Source organism: Accipiter gentilis, chromosome 4 (genome assembly GCF_929443795.1).
Source record: "Accipiter gentilis chromosome 4, bAccGen1.1, whole genome shotgun sequence".
In the NCBI taxonomy this organism is placed as follows: Eukaryota; Metazoa; Chordata; class Aves; order Accipitriformes; family Accipitridae; genus Astur; species Astur gentilis.
In genome coordinates this window covers 19,358,028-19,381,686 of record NC_064883.1, presented here as the reverse complement: position 1 = coordinate 19,381,686, position 23,659 = coordinate 19,358,028, and the positions used below count along the sequence as shown (strand labels likewise).

The window sequence follows — 23,659 nt, the reverse complement described above, 5'->3', positions numbered from 1 at the left end:
TAGATTTTTTTTCCTCCTGTGTTTGTTTTGAAACTGATCAAAAACCAACAACAACAACAACAACAAAAAGTCCTCAAATAGCCTATCTTCTAGTCTTCCAGTTCCTCAATGGGATTAATTTGGCATTGAACAAACTGTCCTTCTAAAATCAGCTGATCAAAAATAATTTTTATTAAGTGTTTCCCATCAGCAGGAAATTTATGGAAGGCCAAGAATAATACAACCAAAGCTCGTACTTGTCTCCTCTTTAATTCTCTTTACAAACTCTGTTTTAAGTACTGTTTTCTTCTAAGCCAACAGTTAGCTGAATTTCAGGGCTTTGGGGGCTGATTCTGTTTAGACAAGAAATAGGGGGAATATGTAAGAAAACATTTTATACTATTTCTTTAGAAAATAAAATATACTAAAAGCAACGTTTTCAGAAGGGTTTTAGAGACTTAGAAGCCTCCATTTCATTTCCAATGGTAGTAATTTAGGCTACTGAATTTCATTCCAAGTATCTAAGCATCAACGGAAGTTCAGCTTCTGATCGTGCATCAGTATGTAGAAATGCAGTAGCAGAATGGTATCAGCAAAGCTACAGTGCTGTAGTTACACACACACAGCCCCGTGGTGTGCTCTGCTTCCAGGGCAAAATCATACCCATGGGAGCTATACAAGTAAAACTGTTGTATTAAAGTTTCAGTAAAAAGTTTTGCAAGCAAATTTCCATGCATGGATGCTCCCTCAAGGACAGAGATACTTCTGCCACTTTTAGCCACATTTGTGCTCCTTGCAAAGCTGGTCAAGATGCACAAAGCATGGGTTCTGGAAGAATGTTAAGCCAAGCACACCAGCCTGGCACCCAAGAAGCTTTGCCTTTCAGTCTATAGGCTCCCTTACCTCACGACCAACTCTTACTTCAATAGCTCTCCATTTGGCAAGCTACATTAACAGATACAGCTCCATGTAGCTTCAGGGCCTGGAGACAGTCTAGTTAGGGATACACTTCCCCACTTCAAGGAAGAGTTGCCTCAGTGAGAAAGAAGGCTGCTGTAAGGCCAGGCAGTATGCTAAATATGAGCTGTTCAAATTCACAGTCCTCATTTCTTTCAAGGAGAAGGCGGCCTGGGATCTCTATTGTGCCATGATGTATTAGCATGCTCCAAAGAATGAATGCAAAAGATATGCAAAGTTGAAAATATATTAAAAAAACCCTATCCGATAAAAAAAAAAAAAGGTAATTCAGCAGCACGTAGCAGCACTATCTGTAAGCAGGCTACTCCGGGCACAGCAAATGCCACTAAGCACATTGGCTCCATTTGACAAAGCTAAACCTCTGAAATGGTGTAGGAACTTGTTCGATTCTGAAAAATGATGTTTGATAAAGAGAGGCTTATCTCTCAGTTGAAACAATAAACCAAACCTCTTTGTTGGGTTTGGAAAGCATCTTCCAAGTTTTTTTGTCCTGTCATGCAAACAGACATTGTGTTTTGTATCTGCTTCTGACAGCCGCTGCCAGAACTTCCCAAGGACAGTAACTCCGAGGCATGCTTCCGATTGCAAATCATTGGCTCCTTTGCAAGCTCACCCATATGATAGAGCTATGCTCTGCAATGTGCTGCATTGAATGCAGATGGGAGTCCTACTGAAGATAATGTTTTTCCAAAAGCTCTTTTTTTAACCATGACAAAAACATTACACAGTTTTCTTTCCAATGACTGGTGTCACGTAATCTGTCTCACAGCAGCTGTACTAGTAGGTACTGGTGTAGGCAGTGTAAACAGCCCCTATGATAAAAAGCATGTAGGGTAGCATGAAAATTTTGTTCTGTTGAATGTTTTCTCACTGATAGCAGAGGATGCCTGAATATTAATGGAGAAAGAAACCCCACCTTCTATCAGACATGTAAAACTTGGAAACTTAAACTATTCAATCTGTTTTAAAGACTGTATATTTCCAACTTCATATGGCTATTAGTAAGCCTGGCTTTTATATTCTATGGTCTTCGTGCTACACGTAATGTGGAATTTATTAAAACCATAAAGTGCTGGCAATAATATCATTACCTCTACATGTAGAAGGAAAACTGCTTTTCAAAGTAGCTTCTTTGTAATTATTTTCTTTATCTAACACTCTGCTCAAATTGCTTTTACTCGCCCTATTGGGATTTTCCTTCAGGTGGCATCTAATATCAGCTAGAGCAAAGGGAAGGAAAATTACACTTGATCTGAACTTAATATTTTTTGCATATTAAAACTGTACACTTTTAAGCTTGGAACATACTCAACAGTCTACCCTCCCCCAGAATAGTTTGTAATGTTATGACGAGTACCAGCTAGTGCCAATATAAATAATTTCTTTACTTTTAAGAAAGCACATACATCCTGTAAGGAACACAAAGACTCTGTATCTCAGTCTATAATGCCATAATGATTAAGCCATAGTAAAAAACAATCTTTCAAATATAATGATTTTATCTTTAAAGTAAACATTGTCAACAACAGTGCAACTAGGTATAGATATTTTAACAGATATTATTGATATTTTGTATTTCTAAGCTAGTTGAGGTACCTAGGAACTATACTTCTTTACAGGGAAATTGGATTTTTCAGCCTCCTGGGAAAGATGTAACTTGCTACATAAGTAAGGAAAGAATTTATAAGTAATCAGAAAAACAGCAGCATCCCTTAGCAGTTCATTCTGGGACACATTTCCAGGGAAATATGCAATGACGGATTTTTCACAGGACTATGCCAAGATATTTTTACAGGAATAACTGCTTTGAATACCCACATTCAAACTTAACTGTTTCTTTAAAAGTTTCAATACATGTCTGTTCGTGCAACTTGAGACTCTAATTCAGAATCTTACTATGCATATGAAATTTTCCAGAGAGGATCTTACTATAGCAGTGGCTTTTAAGAATGTGTTGTTTACAGTCTTTCCATTAATATATCATGGTTTCTAGAATGTGTACTTTATTTCTAGTAGCTGGTCTAAGAGTTTAAGCAAACAAACCCAGTGTGACTTCTGAAATGATACCCATAAGTACTCCCTGTTCATCAGTTCTTTATGAGTGGAACACAGGTCATGCCCACTTCTGATTTTACGCCCCAGTCCGTAACCATATCATTCTGTTTGTAAATTGTCCACTGAAATTTGCAAAAAGTCACGGTTATTCCCCTCACTAACAAACACATTTTCAAAATTACTTTGACTATAAACACCCTTATGGAACCTTACTGGTGCTATTGTATTGAATACGTTGTTGGGTTTTTTTTAAAATAAATATTAGTTAAGCATTTTTTTAAAAAATTAATGAAAACAGACAAAATAATGCCTACTATTTTGCATAAATTAATAGATGTATGCATGTTGAAAATTGTGATGGTATGGTCCCCCAACCCCCAACCTGAGCTTTATTTCCCATAACGCTGCTCAAGTGATAACTACCAGTGGTGATTGTAATGGATGGATCTGGTCGTGATGGGTGCATCCGGCTCAAAGTGGATTCGGGGAAGACAGATAACACCACAATAGCTGAGGGCTAGTTGAGCATGCGCCAACTGAAATATGGCTGGTATACAACTATGACTATAAATCAATCATCTTACTCCATAAAAAGTGGACAGCCCAGGGCCCGTTGAGCTCTCTTGCACAGCAGTGGGCTGCACGCCGGGATCTCCCCTTGAGCAGGGACGCCTCTCAAGGTTACTCCTCGAGGTTGAGAGAATCCTTGTTGCGTCAGATACTCGGTAAGTGAATTGGGAATAAGCGTGCTGAAACTTTGAACTCTTAGCTAAGTGACATAAAGGTTTGATTGTGCATATATAATCCTTTAGACATAAACCGTTGACCAAGTCTGGGACTAAGTCTGGATCCAGCCACACCTAAACTCCCTGCTGAGAAGGAGTTTAGAATGCAAGGGGGTCCTTTCTGAACCTCATGACTCAACGGGAGGGTCTCCCTGACAGTTTCATCTGACTCTGTCCTCTGTGCAGTAAATACTCAGGTGTACTTTGCCATCGAATCTTGGTAAACCACTGTCACATTTACCGTTGAACTTTGTTAACTCACTGTCTAATAATAATAATAAAATATGTTGTTGCTTCTCTTGCAAGTGAAGTACATCACTTCACCCGCAACAAAAATTCATTTTTTGTCTAACACCAAGAACACTAGGGGAAAGCGGATGTGCACATTTTACATTGTTGACCCCAATGAGGTACTTCAGCTTTGCAAAAATGTAAGCAGCAGAACATTAGTGCTGAGAAGTTTGCTTGACCAAAATAAAGGGCAGTAAATTCCTTCTTAGAAGTCTTTTTTTTCCAGAAAAAACATGGTGATTCTACTTCCTTTTTAGAGAGGAAACTGATGCATGAAGTCCTTTTGTGTTAGAATATTTGCATTTTTCCTGTTTTTTCGTTGCTATTGAAGGGCAAAGCTGTCTTCTAATGACAACATTACCACATAATATATGTGGTAATAAATAAATCCAACACAAGTAAATGCAATAGCCAGTTAGGGCACTATTTTACTGTATTAACCAATGGAGTGAAGAGATAATGTAGAACCTAAGTATGAAAATGACAGAAAACTGGTTACTGGGAATGTTGGAAGAGAGATGGGATTCTCACTGGATAATGTTTCTGAACACTACCACTTATGACAGAATATATTACATCTACAGAGCAAGTAAATCTTTTGTCTCTATCACTAGAGAATACTGACTTTATGTCCTGTGTTCCCTTTTGAAAGCCTATGGCTTCCTGTAATAACTTTAATGTGATCTTTGAGAAACAAACCAAGCAAAAGCAACCACAACTGATTTAAACCCCAAACCACCTATTAAGCAGCCATCTAGCCAATTCCTGGCCATCTAGGCAGGACTATGGAATATTACTGGAGCAGAACAAAGAGCAGCGTGGCATTTCTCTTTGCTGACTTTATGTTTCTGGTAATTTTAGTCTTTCTCTAAGTGAGATAGTGTCTTCTGGGTTTTTGGCAATGGTTGCATCAGCCAGCAAAATCATATTGTGGGCCATCCTTGCATTCTTAGTGAGGAAAGGAACACAAAACCTGAGTTCCTTGCTCCCATAAGCTGCAGTGTGACAAGAGTTGAGTGTCTCTACCTTAGACCCAGAGTTATAAATTGATGTTCTGCAAATTCAATTAATTAATTGTCTGTGATAACTTAAAAGAACTACCAATTTTTTTTCCCATAGGGTTTTTGTAATTTTCTTCACATGTTTTATAGCTGAGTGAGGTATATGGTATACTCTGATTCAAGTTTTTGTTTCATGTTACAATGCAGATAATATGTGGTGGCTGATGAAGCTTAAGAATGCCTTAAAGTGAAGCAAATGACTAAGAAAATATAAAGCACAGCTGTGAATGCTATTTTTTCTTGGTATTTTAAGTTAGTGAGAGAGAGAGAAAAGAACGTAGAATTTGGCTTTAACAATGTAATTTTTCTTTTGTAAATTTAACATCTTTCCATTGAAACATTGCCAATAGGCAATAGAAAGTCAGTAAAACAGAAAACAAACAGAATAATCCTGATTCTTTGCTCAGGACATGCTTGGGGAACAGGACCAAGATATCTGCTTCAGAAGACAGGAGATACACAGTGAAAATAGACAGTTCCCAACTCCTGTGTTTGAGTGAAATGTCCTGTTAGTCTCTAAGGTTTTTCTCTTAAAGTTATTATGTTTTATACTGTGTTGTAGGTTTACTGTTACACGCAAGTTCAGCATTTGGCTAAATGGAAATATATTTAGTCAGGTAAACTGAAAATAATACAAGATGAGTTAACATGTATTTTTTATAGAAGTGGAGTTCAAATTTGTCATTTTAAACGCCTCAGCCTCATTACAGAGAAGGTTTGTATATATGGTAATAAAACTGTTTAGGTGTTTTTGAGATGTTATAACTCTGCAGAAATTCAAATCGAGAAGACTTCTTTTAAAGTTTGCTTAATCGCAAAACCTGGTTTTAGTTAATGACATGCTGAGCTGCATTCTGTGCAGGATATAGGTTGTTCGACATATTCATACGTGACTTGGAAAGAGGGTGAAAGTAAAGTGACAAAGTTTGCTTGTATGTTAAAGAGGTTATTAAAATAATGACTGATTGTGAAGTGCATCAGAAAGAGTTTGAGGTTAAGGATGTGATTCAGCTTCATATGATCCCTCCTAAACTTAGGTGTCTACATGGAAGCAGGTTGGCTGAGTTCCTGTTGTAGCAAGTGGAAAGCTGGTCAATGCAGGCAGTGGGACTTTGAGAGAGATTCAACTCATTATTGGCAATATGATAAAGTGGTATCGTGAAAAGGGATGGAAGTAGAGTATTGTGCAGCCAGTAAGACTTCACACTGATAGATTAGCCAGCAGCTTAAGAGAGAATAAGAAAATGCATATGAATAACTGAAGGAGAAAGATATGAGAAGTTCTTTTAAGTAATTTCTTGGACAATGTTTCTGGACTCCGTGCTCCCTTGCTTCAGACAAGTCAAATTAAATTGGCTGAAATTGCAATGCCACCAACCCGCTCCTGCTGGCCGCTGCCAGAGCTCGCGGCACCCAGGCAGCATGCGGATGACACTGTCCCCAGCTGCACTGGGCACTGCAAAGCGAAAGAACGGGTACGGCACTGCCTTACAGAGGTGTGGGATGGACTGAGCTGGCCAGATATGAGCGAACTGTAGACTTCACAAATGAGACCCAAAACATCTGTAGGCTGAGCTTGGTCCGGAGTTTATATTCTGAGGCACTGAATCTTCCCTTTCAAACCTCAACATGGCCCACTGACAATGAATAAAAGCGTTCGGCGGCCGTGTTCTGTGTTATGTCACATCAATACTAATGCCATGCAACTGCCTTTGCTCTGCTAAACCAGGGTGAAGTCACTAGTTCAGCTCAAAAAGCAGAAAGTATTAGCACAGAAAGGCCGCGGGTATAAGTAACTGCACTAAGAATAGACTTATTTATTTTATCCAAGGCAGTTATAAATAACTGCCACTTTTCAGAGATATTGTATTATGTGTCATGAAAACTAATTTTAAAAGAGCAATTGAATAATCCTTCTGTAAGGACAAAAGATATTGGAAAGACTGCTATGTGTCTGAACCAAAAAAGGCCTTGACCTTTACTAGCTGAATGGGTGTTTATTAAGCTATAAACAACCACTGATTATCTGTACTGATCATGAAAAAATTTTTCACTCATCTCAAATAAGCCCCAAAATGCCAAAGGTTAGCTTTGGTGCTAGGTATGGACAAGAGATAACCTCTAAACATACATATGTTTCTGCTATACTCTTTAAGTATAATTACCTAAGTGTAGTAATTAAACTTGTCTGGCAATATTTTTATGATGATAGATGTCTGAGCCTGGAAAGACCTGGACTATAGACTTTAAACAGCAGGTTGCAGAGAAAAAAGAGGGAATTTTCCTTCTTATTCATACTGAAAATCTGCAGCTAAAGTATAACAAGAGACCATAAATATTATATCCAAGTAGGTGAATTCTAGAGAGAGCTACATGTATTTTACAGACATGAAAGTGTGTGAAGAAACTGACAGGAGGATGAACAACATTCAACAGATACAGTTTAGCGTATAATAAAAATATCTGGTAGTACTGTCCTGGACTCATCAGTGTGAAATTACAGATAAAAAAAATTATTGTCATTTGCTGTGCTGAAGTTAGAGGGATGACTTTTCCACCACATGTATGAATAGCTTCTTTCAGACCAGTCATCCTCTTTCTTTCCCCACTTCTGAAATATTCTGTAGCAGCTTTCCTAATCAAGCATTTTGTTGAGAAGATGAAGAAATGAGAAGTATGAAAAAGCATTTGTCAGGAAGAGGAAAATCATGATGGATACCAGTATTCCAAACTTTGTACCAAAAACGTTTTCCATATTTAAATTTATTTCTCTGAATCTTCAAATGAAATTGTTGCCTAAGAAACAAAACATGAGTGTTTAAATATTGCATCTTTTGCAAATTGCTTTGTGTGAATTTAGTTGCCTCGTATAACTTAGATATGGCATCGCATTAACCAGCCTATCAACAATCCTGTGGTAGAAAGTCTTTGTCATTGGACTGTACATTTTCAAACCGATACAAGAAAGATCTTTCTGTACTGAACAATGATATTAATAGCTGTCCCATGGGCAAGACAACTGTATTCACATAAAGCAATTTCCCAAAGGTTTGCAAACCAAAAGACTGCCTAAATTATTCAGATATTTTATCCAACTGATTTTGCTTGACAAGCTGTAGTCATTAACTCTGAATGATCTATTTTAAATATAACTAGGGCATTAATCGTTATCAAACCTTACACCTCTACCATTTTCAAAGCTGCCTTGAATTTTTACAGTATACAAGCAATTAAAAATTACTTTAAATACTCAATCTAAAGATTTTGTAACTAGAATTACTTTAAATCTTTCAACACAAGGCATTTTAGTCAAAAATATTCTAGAAAAAACTTCCCAAGTGATGGCAGAAGCCAAGACACATATTCAGGTGATTTAAATTCCGATCTAAGCACTGTGGCTCTAGGCGGGTAGCACCCTATTGTGGCCCTACAAAATGCTCTTAGAGACCCAGATGGAGAACAAGCTGTATGTGTCAACGACACAAAGCCTTCATAATGTGACGAAACTATGGCGCACCAAGCAGGTGGTGCACTTTATTGCTGTGCAAAGGACACCGTTACAAAAAACTACTGAGGAAAAAGGACAGTAGAGTACAAAGATTCTACACCCTCTCTCCCTATATAAATAACATCTACACATACACAACTACATCTTACCTTGCTTCCTTGAATGCCTTTTGGGCCTGGCTCACCTGGAGGTCCACTGATACCCTGTATGAAAGCCAAAGTATAGAATGAGTTGCCTTTGAAGATGCACATAAAGTTTCTTTTGAATGTGGCCTGAACAGCGCTTATAAAAAGACACAAACTGGCCCAAATCTAAATGTATTGGTTTCATTGCTGATACAAAAATGTGCTGAGTGTGTTCATTCCCTTTCTTAAATATGCTAAACTACAAGAAACACATGGCTATCCAAAATAAACAAAAATAATCCCTTTCAGCTACCATCATTAATAGCTATAGATATTAATAGCCATAAACCCTCCAAAATACTGCATTTTGGCCCACAAACAGCTATGAAAATTTTGGAATATTTGTGATTTTGTACCTCCCATGGAATTCCAGTCAGAAAAAAAATATTTATTATTCTTTCCTTTCCTTTTGCAGCTTTTGCATAAAGCATGTAAAAATGCAATCACACACCTAAGTAACATTTACACAACCACAGATCAAATACTAAGGGGGAAACAGTGAATGAAATTAATATAGTGTTCCAAATGATGCCAAAATTGTAACTTTACCAACTAGGGAATGACTGTCTCATAAGAGTACAGTGATGTCTCAAGTGCTGTATTGTGCACAAACTCACAGTTACATGGCCTTACTCCTTGGTTTATGCATTTTAATTGAGTACTATTTACTAAAAGGAACCTTGCAGTTTTGTTTGTTTCAAAAGAAGCAAACACTACTTTATTCTTAGTATCTTGGTCTCATATAAAGAAACAAAAGATTTCTTTAAAATCTCTTAGTACTTGAAAAGCATTTCTGAAAGAGACTTTGAAAAACCACATTGTTATAAGCTGTTCTTCCTGAGGCAAAAATTATGATCATGATGTGAGATCAACACATGTCCCAGCAGTAAAATGGCAATGTCCTTGAGGCAGGGTGTGCCAATAGAAATACATAATAAGATCTGTTAATACGTAGAAATACATAATATGATCTGTTAATATGAATACCTAAGTTAAGATAAATCATTCTCAAGCTCACTGCATGCTATCTTCCTTTTAGTCATTAAGCCGGTTGTAGTTCCCATCATAATTACTTAGTTCTCATAGCTCAGAATTACTGTAAATCCTTGTAAACCATTGATTAGTCCTCTTGTATAGTGATACATTCATCTGTTTCTGTTCTCCAGTAGTTAGGATTTATTTTTTTTTGTAGTGAGCCTTTCACTAAACTAAATGTAGACCATTGTACTATATGATGGTATGTAACATTAAGCTCAAAACTGGGATAATGTAGGAGTAACTGCAGTGATGCTGTATATGAAAAGAAAAACAAATTGATTTTGCCTTAAAATAATCAGGTTATGTCATTGTATGAGAATTTAGAGATGGCTTGACTTGCAAGAGCAGCTGGTATTTTACACAGTGTGGAAAACTGAACATATACTGCATGATGAGTTAAATTTCTTTAGGGAAATGGTGATCTGATTTGTTTCATTAATTCCTGTCAAAATTGGCCAAAAATCTCTTAGACTCCATGTGTTTCCAGGTTTTAATAAACAAGAATAAATAAGCGTCATCTTTTGGGGCACAGATCACATCTTTACTAATTGCTTACCAGACACAATTACTGGAGCATAAAATAATAAATTAATAAATTTGTAGCATTATTACATGTCCATTGCCAAGCAAAAGTAAAGCAGAAAAACGTAATTTTAAAACACTGAAAAAGGCATTTAGGACTAAATGTTCACATCTTAATAACATGTAATAAATTTCTTTGACTCTATTACGCCCTCATTACGTTTTCTTTCATATAACCCAGAAACAGGCTCAGTACAGAAGTGAGTGAGCAAGTGCTGGCTGTCATCATTCCACATCCCCCATGAATCTACTAAGAGACTCGTATAACTTCTTGAGATCTCTACTCTATACAGCAGCTCTTTTTACACGTCTAATACCAATTTTTTAATGGAAATTACACAGGTTGTAAGAATCACAAAGACAGCAATAACCCTTTTCAGCAACTGCAAAGGGAGAAGACAATGATCTGGACAGAGGTAACAAATAAACGATCACTGAGCTGAGAGTGGTAACAATCTCTGCTCCTAATAACATTGAGACTTTCTCTGACTCATTTCTCAGGTTCTTAAATAATTACTGCAGGTTTTAGTCTCTCCAACAAATTTCAGTCTCTCTGGCTGCCTTGTATTTCAGGAGGACTGTGTACAGCTTTCCATGATACAGGCGGATGCTGCCATGTCATGTAAGTGGAACTTAGCAAGTAGGGGTATGACAGGACATGACTATACTCTAAGGGTAAGAGGAGAGCTCTGCAGTTGGAGAGCCCAAGTGGGCCACACACATCTGAATAGCTTTAAGCAGCAGCCGCAGCCGAGATTTTTTCTTTGAAAATTATTTCCAAAAGAAAAAATATTTGCCAGGCTTTGGTGTCTCGGTGCCTCATGCACCAACTGTGCTGCTCTCCACAGAGTTGACAGGTTGTATGTAGAAGAAACTTACAGACTATAATGTGTTTTCTTTTTATTTGGTAGCTTTTAGTTCCCTTACCTGAGGTCCCCGAGGTCCCCTAGGGCCAGAAGGACCTTCCAAACCCTGAGGAAAAATGAGATTCAATTATCAGATTAATAGGAAATTCCAATTACCTGCTTTGAAGTATTGAAAACTGCAGTGTACATCTAATGACTTGTGTCTCTGTTCAAGCATTTTCTAGAGAGTTTATTCTCTCTCCAGAGTACTGCTGTTCTCATTCTGTATTCAGTGATTGACTGCTACATCACATTCTCAATATTTGGTTAAAATATTTTTCATATACAACTAACATTGTGGATGGCTACTTAACATCTTTGCTATTTGATTAACTACTTGTTATTTGCTACAGGTCTTTAAATTCAATTTCTAGAGGTATATTAGATACAGAATTCTTAAAAAAATGGCTGCAGTGCTTACACCAGAATAACTTCAGGTAACTTTGTCTCACTAACTCAAACTGCTGATCAGTAGCATGGCAGAATCGCACTAATAGTTCGCAAAAAACATTAAAAACCACATCCAAAAAAGAGTAAAATGCTGTATTTTTATTCCATTAGCTGTCACTCCTCCATTTAATGAGTTCTTATCAGTTACTGCCACTGTATTTGTTCACAAATCTTTCTGCTGCACTGTTTTTTCTTTGGTCACCCAAATACATATTCTATGGGATTTCACTTCCAGTTGACTCAATACTCAGTTATAATTTATTTCTAAAGCAAAAATAGCTTTCAGCAAATAGGCTGCTGGTCTTTTCTTTCTCTTTCTTCTCTTTTAATTAGCAACATCTCCACACACAATGGCAGGGGCAGACTGCTGCATTTTTCAAGGCATGTGTCACACTTCGAATAGCCTTTAGGAATTTAGCAGGGATACCTATGCAGCCACACCCCATTGACTGTCTTCCCCTACAGATTCAGATTCAGAATTTTTTAACAATTCTCTACTCCCTGGCATTTGCTTCCAGGCCAAGCATCAGCTACCAAAGAGAGCAGATAGATAGCCCCACTCAGTTCTAGCCCATTTACAAAACTACACAAGCAATGGACGGCACAAACAACAATATGCTGATGCCACGACAGCTACTTTTGGTAGAATACACACATATGATTGGAGTCAGTTTTGATTTCAAAGCCAAACACAATCTATCTGAGTTTCAAGCCTGAACAGCTGTTGTAGAAACTAAGATTCGCAGCATCAAAACCTCTGCTGGATTCACTCTGATTAGTGAGATTGGAAAGCGGTGCGGGGAAAAACGCAACACTTTCAAATCAGAAAACACTACTGCCAATTATGCTTCAAAACACTACTGCCAATTATTCTTCAATACCCATCACTGCAATTAAAGATCCACCTCAGAATATTGAATTTATTTCTCCTATATTTGGCCATGTATGTTCTATTTCTGATGATTTTGTCCAGCATAGACTACATTCATCAAAAAAAACCCCAAACCATTTTGTTCTATCTATCTGCTGCATTTGTAAATGTGAAGCTGGGAATGCTGGAAGTGAGTGTAATTTTCATTTGTTCACTAAGTTCTTGAAGTCCATAATCCATTATAATCTCTGATCCTCTGCAGATGTCAAACTTTTTTTCATTACTGTCCTCAACAGAAATGAAACAAGCAAATTTCCGGCAGCCCTGGCATATGTTTTCGACATTCATATTTCTTTGCTGCTTTGATTATGTACTTTGCCAGCTTCCGAATAGCTTCTTTTTATCTCAGTAGCCATTTCACATAACCTCATGCTATTTCTCACGTACTGCCTGGATAAAGAAGTTACGATCTGTCTTTATTCCTCTGAGAGATGCAACTCTTTCTCTTTTTTTTTTTTGACATTTCAGCCGTTTCTGACTCACTTGCTGCCATTTTGAACCCCAGCATCTCACAAGATATTCTCAGCCTTTAGATTTTTATTATAGTATAATGCCCTTTTTTCTTTGCAACAAATACTGCTGCTTTGAATATTTCCTAATTCCTACCTGGAATTTATCATTAAATAACAGGTTCCAGGAATCAAAAACTTTTCAAGTTGGTCTTTGATAAAGGTAAGATAATATGGATGTTAAAACTGAAGAAATGTACTTTAATAGAATGATCAATTGCAATCTAGCTGGTAGTACTTAACAACCCTAACTAGAAATCAGTGGTTTGTAGTAGTCATACAAACCTGCTTACGTGAACTCAAGATACATGATTATCTCACTCAGGGGTACATTATTCTTCCATCTTTCAGAGTGTAAAAACCAGGTAAAAATCTATATTCACTTGTATCATTTCTGCACTTCAGGTTAAAAGAAGGGGAGGACTAGACGAAGTGTGAATGTGTCTCAGCACAGATGGGCTGGTAGACCTGAAAGTTGTTCAGGTTGTGTAAGAACATGCTTCTACTGTAATATAACTTTATACACTTGAATTAAAATTATCTTTTTAAGGAAAAAAATCTGGTGAACTCTGTAACATGGTCACACGTCTTTGTAAGCAGGGCTTGGCACTGGTTGGGACAGCTTTTGGTTTAGGTAAGTGACTACACTTCTGTGAAATGGAAAAAAAGAATATGGTGAATTGTGGGTCCAGTTTCTATGAATCGTATTTCTACTATGAATGTATCCCTACTACCAGGGAATTATAAGATGTTCCAAATTTACAATAATCTTCACAAGCTGTGTTTATGAATATGTTACATGACTTTCTAGTATCTTCATCAATGTGAAACAGTTCAAATAAAAATTATACTTACTCTTTCCCCTTTTATTCCTGGGGATCCACATTCTCCTCTTTCACCCTTTGTAAAAAATCAAAAGGTTAACAGCTAAACAGGATGTTCTGATTACACTGTATGCCTTAAAGACTGTGCAAGCACTGCAGTAGCACAAGAGGTTTAGTAGCTTCTGAAGACCTGAGAGTGGCATCATTAGATATGGTCGGTAGAAGATATGGTCTGCTCTACTTAAGATAAGAGACTTTTTCTCTCTGAAAATGCTTATGAAATTTCCAACCTACATTGTAAGAGGATAATACCTTCACTATCTAATAAGCTTTGCTGTATTTTTCCACCTTGCTGTGCTGCCTCCAGAATCCTCTCTATATTCTGATTTCATTACTGTGATGTCTGAGATTTTCCTGAATAACAATTGTGAGATTGTACAAATGGAATGAACATAGTTACTAATGTGTTCCACTGATGATTTAACATATCAATAGACATATGAAAAGTAGACATATGAGTTGACTTTCCCCATTTCCATTAAATGTTTCCATAAAATTGACTGAAGCATTTTTCTAATGAATACGAAGATTCAGAGAGGCACTGCTTTTATTAACAATGTAGAGAGATAAGTGTTCAAACCAAGCAAAGTCAAAATGGTATTATCTCTGTTTCTGCTCTGGCTATGATGGTCTAGTTTTCAACATAAATTTCAGCTCTAGAATCTTGCAAGTCATTGAAGTGTATAATTTTTTGAGCTTCTTGGAGAGCCTATCTTGAGATTTTTTTTGATCAAGCATTAGCCCTTGCAATTTATAATTAGCTTAGAAGTAAACTTCCTTGTGGTAAGTTTTTTGAAAGCTAATGATGGCCACATCTATTTGTGTTTGTAGTAAACAATTTCATGTTCTTTCTACTTAACCTCTTATTCAACCTCAGCTTTCTTTTTCCTTTCAGAAGCTTTATTTCTAGTCGTTGTCATTTTTCTTTTCAGATTACTTTTTTTATTATTATTATTCCAACAAGCCAGTCTGTAAGCATTTACATAAATGATGAATTTACTTCTAGGGATTGCATTAGGACCTCTCATGACAAGAAGACAAGACAGGCTCTTCTTTCCATTCTTTCACATACACTGTCAGCTATTGACAATCTATTTTCAGAGTACTTCTACTCTATAATAATCTTACCTTGTCTCCCTTGTAGCCAGGAGCTCCCTAATTGAAAATTAAAAAAAAAAGGGGGGGGGGAAATCATAAAACAGAAAACAAAGGCATAACATACTGCTAATTTAAGTAGGAAAAAACCCCAGTAAATAAGTTTCAGAAGTTTAATTACTCACAACAATAAAGTATCTCTCTGGAATCATTTAATGTATAATTCTCTGTAAATTTAGATGTGTATTTTTTCTCATAATATTAGCTGTAAATATGCCACTCAGTTTGCCAGCCTCTTAGCTGATATACGCTACCATTTAAATAGGACTTTTTAACCGAATTGATCTTATGCGTAGTGTTAATCTTTCTACTGTGAATCAACAAGAATTCAAGCTGAGAAATATCAGATGTCAGAAGCCATTGGAGAACTATATGGGTGTTTTTAGTGATGACATTTTCAGTTCTATCTTTGGGATAAGTCTAATGCAAGTCAATACAAAATCACCTAACTTCAAAAGTTCCTTTTGTCAGTAGCATCCCACCTCTATACTTAAGCACATCGTTTCTCTCAGTATAGATGCTTCTCTAAATGAGAACTTAGTTTAGGTGCTCTAAATAATTGAATAAAGTAGATGTGTGAAAAATGGAAAACACATTTTCAGTTCAGTGGAACTAAACTGTGAATCAGGATCTGGAAGATAATTTGAAAACACCAAATATGAGTTAGCACTGTAGTAGTCACATACCTCTTCACCTTTTTCTCCCTGATCTCCTTTTTGAGGTTCGCCCTATTGGAAGCAAAGGAATACAACTGAAATATGTATTGCCCTTTTATTTATCACTATTACACTCAAACCAAGAACACTGTTTAAGGAGCAGAAGTTGCTTTTCCTATTTACAAACATCCACACTTCTTCCTCCCACAATCAAGGACTCATAATTCCTGTGTGAACATGAACATTAACATATAAACATTAACATATAAAACTCAGCTACTGTTATTAGATGACTGAAATCTTAGTCAGAGCAAGCCGCTTTGCTCAAGAGATTTGTGTACTGTTGGAAAGCTTTGTGGACCTTAAAGAGCCTTTAGCTAGATTCAGAGACCTCTGCTGTCAGAGAAAAACTGGAACGACAGGCCATGTTAACTTGGTAGAAGATTAGTTTCAAAGTTTTCTCTCTCACTTCTAAAGCAGCTAACTATAAACCTCTCATAGCAAAAGTCAATCTTTTAAATCATATTTTAACATACTTTTCTTTTGCTATATTCACTTCTATGGTTTGAATAAAACTAGATAGAAATTTGTTTGTTTTTTTTTTAAACTCACTTTACCTTTTTTCCTTTTGGTCCTGGCTCACCTTTTTCCCCTCTGTTACCAGCACTGCCCTGAAACAAAGCAGGAAAATGTTATTGCTATTGTGAGGATAAAATTCTCCAGTTTCTCTAAGACTTTATCTTTGGGGCAGGCCAAAATCATTCTGGAATAAGCTTAGGTAGGAATCCACACTGACTCAGGTACGACACATGTGACACTACTTTCACTTACCTAAAAAAAAATAATCTGGTATTATAAGGCATCTGTGATTTTTAAAAAATCAATATTCAACGATAAATACATTTTGTACAGAGCATTTGAAAATCTAACCTGGAAGGTGTCACAGAAAACATACATGGTTCCCCTTCCCCATTTTTCAGAGTTACCCACCACTATCTGATCTTCTTTGCTTAAAATAACCCTGTGCACAGAACAGCTAAGTGTCAACATTCAGCAACCCTAAAGTAAAAAAATTACTACACCATTATTCCTGTTTGGAGGATCATGAAGATGGGGACTAGAAAGCTTGGTGTATATATATAAAAAATATATATCTAATAGGTTACATCTAATAATTTTGGACAAAATAACCCTTAAATTTTAAATTGGAACCAGGGGGTTTAGTTCCAGATGCACATTATCCAGAGACAAGGGACTGGATGATAGGCCCTGCTGTCATAACCTGCTACACATATGGTTGACCACTTGTTTAGTGTCTAGGGAGAAAGGCAAAAAACTCTGTATTGACCGTGGTTGTCTCTGGGGGAGCTATTAAAGATACAAAAGGGATCAGAGAGGTCACACACTGTCTGAACTCCCACTTCTCTCTTCTTTACCAGAGCCAAGAAACAGTTACATCTTGAGGTGTCACAAGAGAAAAGACAGTGTCAGAGGCAGAGTTTTAGACCTTTCTTCATATATGCCATCACCCTCAATCTTTGAACCTTTATCCCTTACACAAATAGAAGCTGCTGGTGGAAACCAGCTAATGAAACTTTCCTTTCCCATTGCAAGATTCAAGACTTTTTTTATTTGGGCTTCAAAATCACGTACCTAATTATCCACAGTGTTTTATTACCCAATAATATAAATATATTTCCAAGATAGTATGTGATTATGGATAGATTTTTTTTTCCTGAGCGCTTATAACAGTGGCCTTTTACAGTGATATGCTATGATACATCACTTCTTTTTGCAGTACATGCACAGCTAATGTCTTGCTTTTTACAGACATAGTAACCAATCAAAATACTGTGCAACGTCGATCTCAATGATTAAAATTCAGATTCTGGAGGCCTTTCAAATGAATGCATACTTACAGAATCACCTTTGTCTCCTTTTACTCCCTTTTCACACCAACAGTTCTTCCGCATACACTACGAGGTCAATAGAAACATTGTGAACATTTTTCAAACATATTATTTCAGATTTTTAAAGCCGAAACTCTATTTTTGCCTAGCCACAGACCCAACAACATAACAGTAGAATAACAGGAAATAAATGATCTTCTAATATATATATTTATTACATAAGCAACATTACACTTCTGTATGGTCCAATCAAAATCAGTTGCTTGATTCATTTATATAAAACAAATAAATCTGTTACTACTGTAACTACAAACATTTAAGGTAGCATCTACATAGCATATAGTGCCGTGACACCTTACATAATTTTTGGACCATTTTGACACTGCTATCATTTTCTAACGAGAACACTAATGAACTTGCATGTGTTGTACTAGTCCTAATCCAGTCTGATAGGAAGCGTGCTTTATGTCTTACTGGTGATACTACTCACTAATGAGCAGAAGTTGCAGATTTCTCAGGAGAAGGGATGGAAGAAATGGATGAAAGCTAAAATAAAAGCAACCATATTTGGAAACTTTACTCAGGGAAGGAAAGTTGATTAATACTGGAGTATTGTTGCATTATAGAAGAAGCAGACTTCAGGATACCTGGTAAGAGTAATCAAAACACACAAAACTCAAAAAACCTACCTGCTTCTGAAACAAGGCTTCCTGAAAAGAAAAGAAAAATATTACTTTCGTATAGATTTAATTTAACTTAACAGAGTACTAATTTAACCATTTTTCCTCTCTAGTTTACAGAATTTCCAAGGCGAATGGTAAAGAATGTGAATACCTTCACCCTTCATCCCTTCCTCACAGTGGTAAGAACCAGTCTGTGGAACTACTCGTACGAAAAAGGGTTCTTCGGTAGGCATAGGTGGTTACTTCATGTGACCCATAATGATCAGAAAAAAAATGACATGTAATGGGACAGCTAAATAGACGATATTAAGGAACAATGCACACAAAGGGAATATGAAAAGGCTTCCTAATGAAAGGCCTTACTATGGAAGGCCCTACTAACAATATATAGGGGAAGGACTCGGTGATTTTATCAGCCTCACGCATGAGAACAAGTTACCTTCTGGAGTATTATCACACGCTCCGAGACATGCTCTGTGTGCTGGGAAATGCCCTGTCCCTCCATCAGTGAACAGTGCAGCTGAGCTATTACTGTCCAAGCACACAGCTCCTTGGAGAGCGGCCGAGAGGAGGAAGCTCGTCTGTCCTGACTCCTGATGTAGCAGAGACATGCACCACAAAAACCTCTGCACTGCCTTCAGGACTTACTTATCAAAGCTCACTAAAATCTGCCATGGCTAGACACTGACAAGATTAACATCAGCATTACTTACCAGTTCCAGCGCTACATCAACTACCAGGTTCTCATCATCCAGGCATAAGATATGCTTAGAGGATGAATCACCAGATATCACACGCAATTTTTCTTCTTGGACATTTTTCTTAGAAAGGCCAATGGTAGAAAAATGTATTCCAAGACTCCTAGCTGCTGTGGCTATACTCTGGACATTAGGGCTGTTTGGATGATCCACACCATCAGTCATCAAAAAAGCCACTTTCACACTTCTCTTACGACCTTCAGTTTTAAACAGCTGTGTGGCATTGGAAATTGCATAATAGGAGTAGGTGCCGTGGCCAATAAAGCCCAGAGACTTGACTTTCTCTTTAAAATTCTGCAAAGTTTTCCAGGCTGTAAAGGGATGATCAATGCTGACTGTGCTGCTGAACTGCATACTTGCTAGTTTGACATTATACTTCTGAGACTTAACTGGCTTCATCTGGAAAATGCTGTCAGTTAAATTTTGAACAAAATTCTTCTGTATATCAAACAACTGATTTTTGGCACTTTCTGAACTGTCCAAGATAAAGACTATATCAATGAGACACGTATCACCTGTAATGGAACAAGAAAGTTAAATCTGTGAATGATGGGCACAGCTGCACAATAGATTTCAGATAATTCTCTGCAACAATCCCAATCCTCAAATCATTTCCCCAAGGATTTCTCTGTCTTTCCAGTAAAAATTCTAAGGATGAATTTCACTGTAATTGCCAAGAAATTCTACCGAAGTAACTAAATTGAAGTTACTTTAATTCATACCAGTATTATTAAATACAGTCTACAGACAAAACCTTTCAAATTAGGGTCTAGATGGGATTGTTTCAGCATTTTAGTTGATTTTGTATACAAAATTTTCCACATGCAATTGCAAACTAAAAATTAGGTTCCTTATCATTTATCTTAAGAGATATGTGTGTCAATGAAAATCATAGATCAAACTGAAGTCCACGACCAAGTAAATGTCACCACAGTATTTTCCAAGCCTGATAAACAAATTAAATCATGTTTTATAAATGCATAGATAAGTTGTTGTCAATTACTAGCTAATTATCCTGAAATAAGTGGAGACATACAACACAGTCAATCAGGAATTTTAAGTAAATGGTTTTACCTTCATCTTTTTGCACAAAAGAATAAGAATTCTTTCCTTTCTTTCTGTTTTGCCCATATACTATCTGGTTTGTTGTCACAGCCAGAAGTAAAAAGCAAAAGAAAAAATGTTTTTTCCACATAGTGACTTTGATCCCAAATTAGATGACTTTTTCTTCCTGTTAAAAGTAAAAAACCACCCATGAATACTTCATTAATAGATGCAAATAAATAAATACAGATACTTTACATACAGAATACATATTTGTGGGAAGCAGAATTCTAGAGACAACATATAAAAACAATTACGAAAAGTCACTGGGTAGTGATTTAAGCATAGCAGCCAGTACAAGCCCAACTATAGCTCACATGTATATTAGAACCTGTTTTATTAGAGAAGAAATACGGGTAGAACAAACACAGTGCTCCTTTCTTTTTCTTAAAAAAAGCCAGTGCTCCCTTTAGCTTTCATTGGAACATCTAACAAAGAAGGGTAAAAGAAAATGTTACTAATGCCTATTGCTATTAACATCCTTTGCTATTAAACTAATTATATTAGATTAGCAGAAATATTCTAGAAAACATAGAATATAGTTTGTTTCTAGAAATCCCTAATTGTTAGGAATAAACAAAGATCTGGGTGTTTTGGGATGCAGATATATTACCTAAGTCTGGAACATCAGCATGAACAACTTATTCTTCTAAGAAACAATGGCTTAGTAATGAAATTCAATACATGAATGTATTATTAATGTTACATGGCTGTAACAGAATGTATGCAATATTTTCCATAAAGACAATGTTCTATTATAATGACAATATACACTAATAAAATTAACATTACAACATTTAACTCAGTGATACAACACATTTCTAGAGAAAACCGAACTCCATTAAAACTGATTTCCAAAAAAAGCCTGTAATTTACAATAATTCATTTTAAATATCATTAATAACAAAGACAATATATTACATTTAAACATCCTTCCTAAATTCTCTTTTCAAGTCCACCAAGCGGTTACACATACAGAAACCGTAAGTGCAGTCCTCTAAAAATGGAAAGGAAATAACTAATTCTCTTACCTTTGAAGGCATTAAAAAAGCAAATTGTGGGTCGAATAAACTGTCAGTGTAGAAAATATGCCCAGTAGGTCATACTGGAATATATGTTTTGTTTACAAAAATAAAGCAATCTGTAAATAAACAGCCTATCCACTTGTAAATGGCTCTACCTTGCATCTGGATCCTTTATGGCCCATTATTGCTGTTGCCCAAAATTTAAACCGAGATTGTCAGGCACTTAGCCAGGGCTGAGTAGGAGACCAAGCCATTTTATTAAAGGGGCAGCGTCAGTCTGGGAGTGCGAGTGTTTTCCCATTTTAAATAACTGAACTTTTACATTAAGAAACTCACTTCTAGAAAATGTGCATCTTTACCCATCACTTTTTGCCAGTCACACCTCTTCAGCTTGTCCACGTTGATGCTGCAGCACTGGCTAGATCAGAGATGTGAGATTAGTACATTATCATTTGTAGGCTAGAACTGAATTCTGACCCGATGGTCTGCGGGTCTGCCAGGACCATGAGTGTGTCTCAAAGGTGGTAATTGCATTAGCAATTACAATAATAAAAGACAACTTTAAAAAAAAAAAAAAAAAAAAGGTCTTCCTGAGCTGTTTGCCTCAGATATTCTTTCTGCCCTTTAAATCCTCTGAGGGGTCAGACACAAACAGGATATCTAGAAGAGGGCTGTCATTTAGGTAGCTCTCAGCACTCTGCATGCAATTTATATTTGCTCTATCTAATGTCAGGCTTCAGAGTAGAATTGTACTGCCACAGCGTTAAGTAAAAAGTTGGGGTGAGAGGAAGTATGCCAGTGGTAAGTCTCAAGGAATCACGACATGCCTTGAGGGAGTTTTGTGCAGATGCCCCGCAGAAGGTCAGCACCCAGCCTCTGGACAGGCATTGCCTACCAGGCAAGACAGCCCTCGGTGCCTTGATGGCCGTGCAGAATGGAGAGGTCCTTCACATAGTGCTGCAAAAGTGAGGACTCAGGCTTCATCACTGGGATGAATCGGGTGCCTGGACTGCTACGTGATTAAGCATTGAAATGTTTCAGTTACAGGTTAAAAAATTTATTAATAATTTGGGCATTTCAAAAACACACCATGAAAACATGGTTTTGACTGAAGCAGATTTTTTGGCAGAGGTCCAATATTTAATCAAAAACATAGGATTGAAAATTTATAAACAGTCGTTTATTGACGACCCAACTGTACTGAACAGCTTTTAAAAAATCTGCCTAAATGACATGTAAGTTGCACCCTTGAACTTTCCTAAAGACGGATTTTCTAGACTTGAGATCACTTTGGTAGCTGATGTCTGGGAGACTACTTGAAAATATATACAACAAAAATAGATTCAGTATCTAATTCTATAGGACAGTAATGTTGTCTATTCATTGCTTTTTTGTATCTATAAACTCAAAGACTGTGTGTGCTCTTTTTGCTCCAGCACCTGATGGAAGTTTCACAGTGAAATTAATACCTCTCATTACCCAGAAGACACTTTCAGCATGGTAAGTAGTGGGCAAAACTTAGGAATTGTTGTATTACGAAAAAAATTTGAAAGTCGAGGCTTCGCATTCTCTGTAAGTAATCCCTGCTTTTTTAGTTTTGTAGGAAGAGTGCATCTGAAAAGTGAAAAAGCAGAGAATACAGAATTTCTTAACTTTGATTTTGATATTGCAGATTTAATCACGTTATTTAGTAGAAATAGAACAAATACCATGCTTATCAATTGCCATTGATACGTCCTTCTTGAAGGCATTCGACTTTCAAAAAAATGCTAAAGCACATCTGTTTATTCTGCATCAAGCATAGCTCTTTCACAGCATGCCCTTTAGAAAGCTCTTAGAGCACAACATGGTAGAGTGCAAATACTTGCTCTCAGAGACTTCCTGGTCTCCTCATCAAGAAATTTCATTAATAAGGTAATAAGGCTGATTATTTGCTATGATCCAGATTTTATTATGGGTAAACCAGAGAAACAGAAAGAGAAAAGAGTAACTATAAATTAAAAGATTAACATCCATATTGTTTCATATGCTAAGTTAAAAATGCAAAATGGAAAATAGTAAAGACATTTGGTGATTCCCTAAGCCTACGGCAACAAGAAGGGCTTCTGTAAGTACAGAAGTAGCAAACACCAACCTTCTGCGATTATAAATCCACTGAACTATGCCTGCTGCAGTCTATATACTACACCCATATAAAACCAAATCTGTTAAAATTAATGGGCGGTAT

General features: G+C 36.7%; 1 protein-coding gene across 1 annotated transcript in view; it reads right to left on the bottom strand.

Moving 5' to 3' along the window:
* Positions 1–21,519, bottom strand: part of COL28A1 (collagen type XXVIII alpha 1 chain) — a 69,935-nt gene extending 48,416 nt beyond the window's left edge. The window contains exons 1-11 of the mRNA XM_049799048.1: positions 21,439–21,519; positions 20,378–20,534; positions 19,259–19,818; positions 18,552–18,572; positions 17,872–17,928; positions 16,570–16,623; positions 15,983–16,024; positions 15,270–15,296; positions 14,113–14,157; positions 11,390–11,434; positions 8,807–8,860 (exon numbers count right to left, since the gene is read on the bottom strand). Coding sequence (XP_049655005.1) covers positions 8,807–8,860; positions 11,390–11,434; positions 14,113–14,157; positions 15,270–15,296; positions 15,983–16,024; positions 16,570–16,623; positions 17,872–17,928; positions 18,552–18,572; positions 19,259–19,818; positions 20,378–20,498 — 1,026 coding nt within the window. The 5' untranslated portion in view covers positions 20,499–20,534; positions 21,439–21,519. The remainder of the gene's footprint in view (positions 1–8,806; positions 8,861–11,389; positions 11,435–14,112; positions 14,158–15,269; positions 15,297–15,982; positions 16,025–16,569; positions 16,624–17,871; positions 17,929–18,551; positions 18,573–19,258; positions 19,819–20,377; positions 20,535–21,438) is intronic.
* Positions 21,520–23,659: the final 2,140 nt, after the last annotated feature.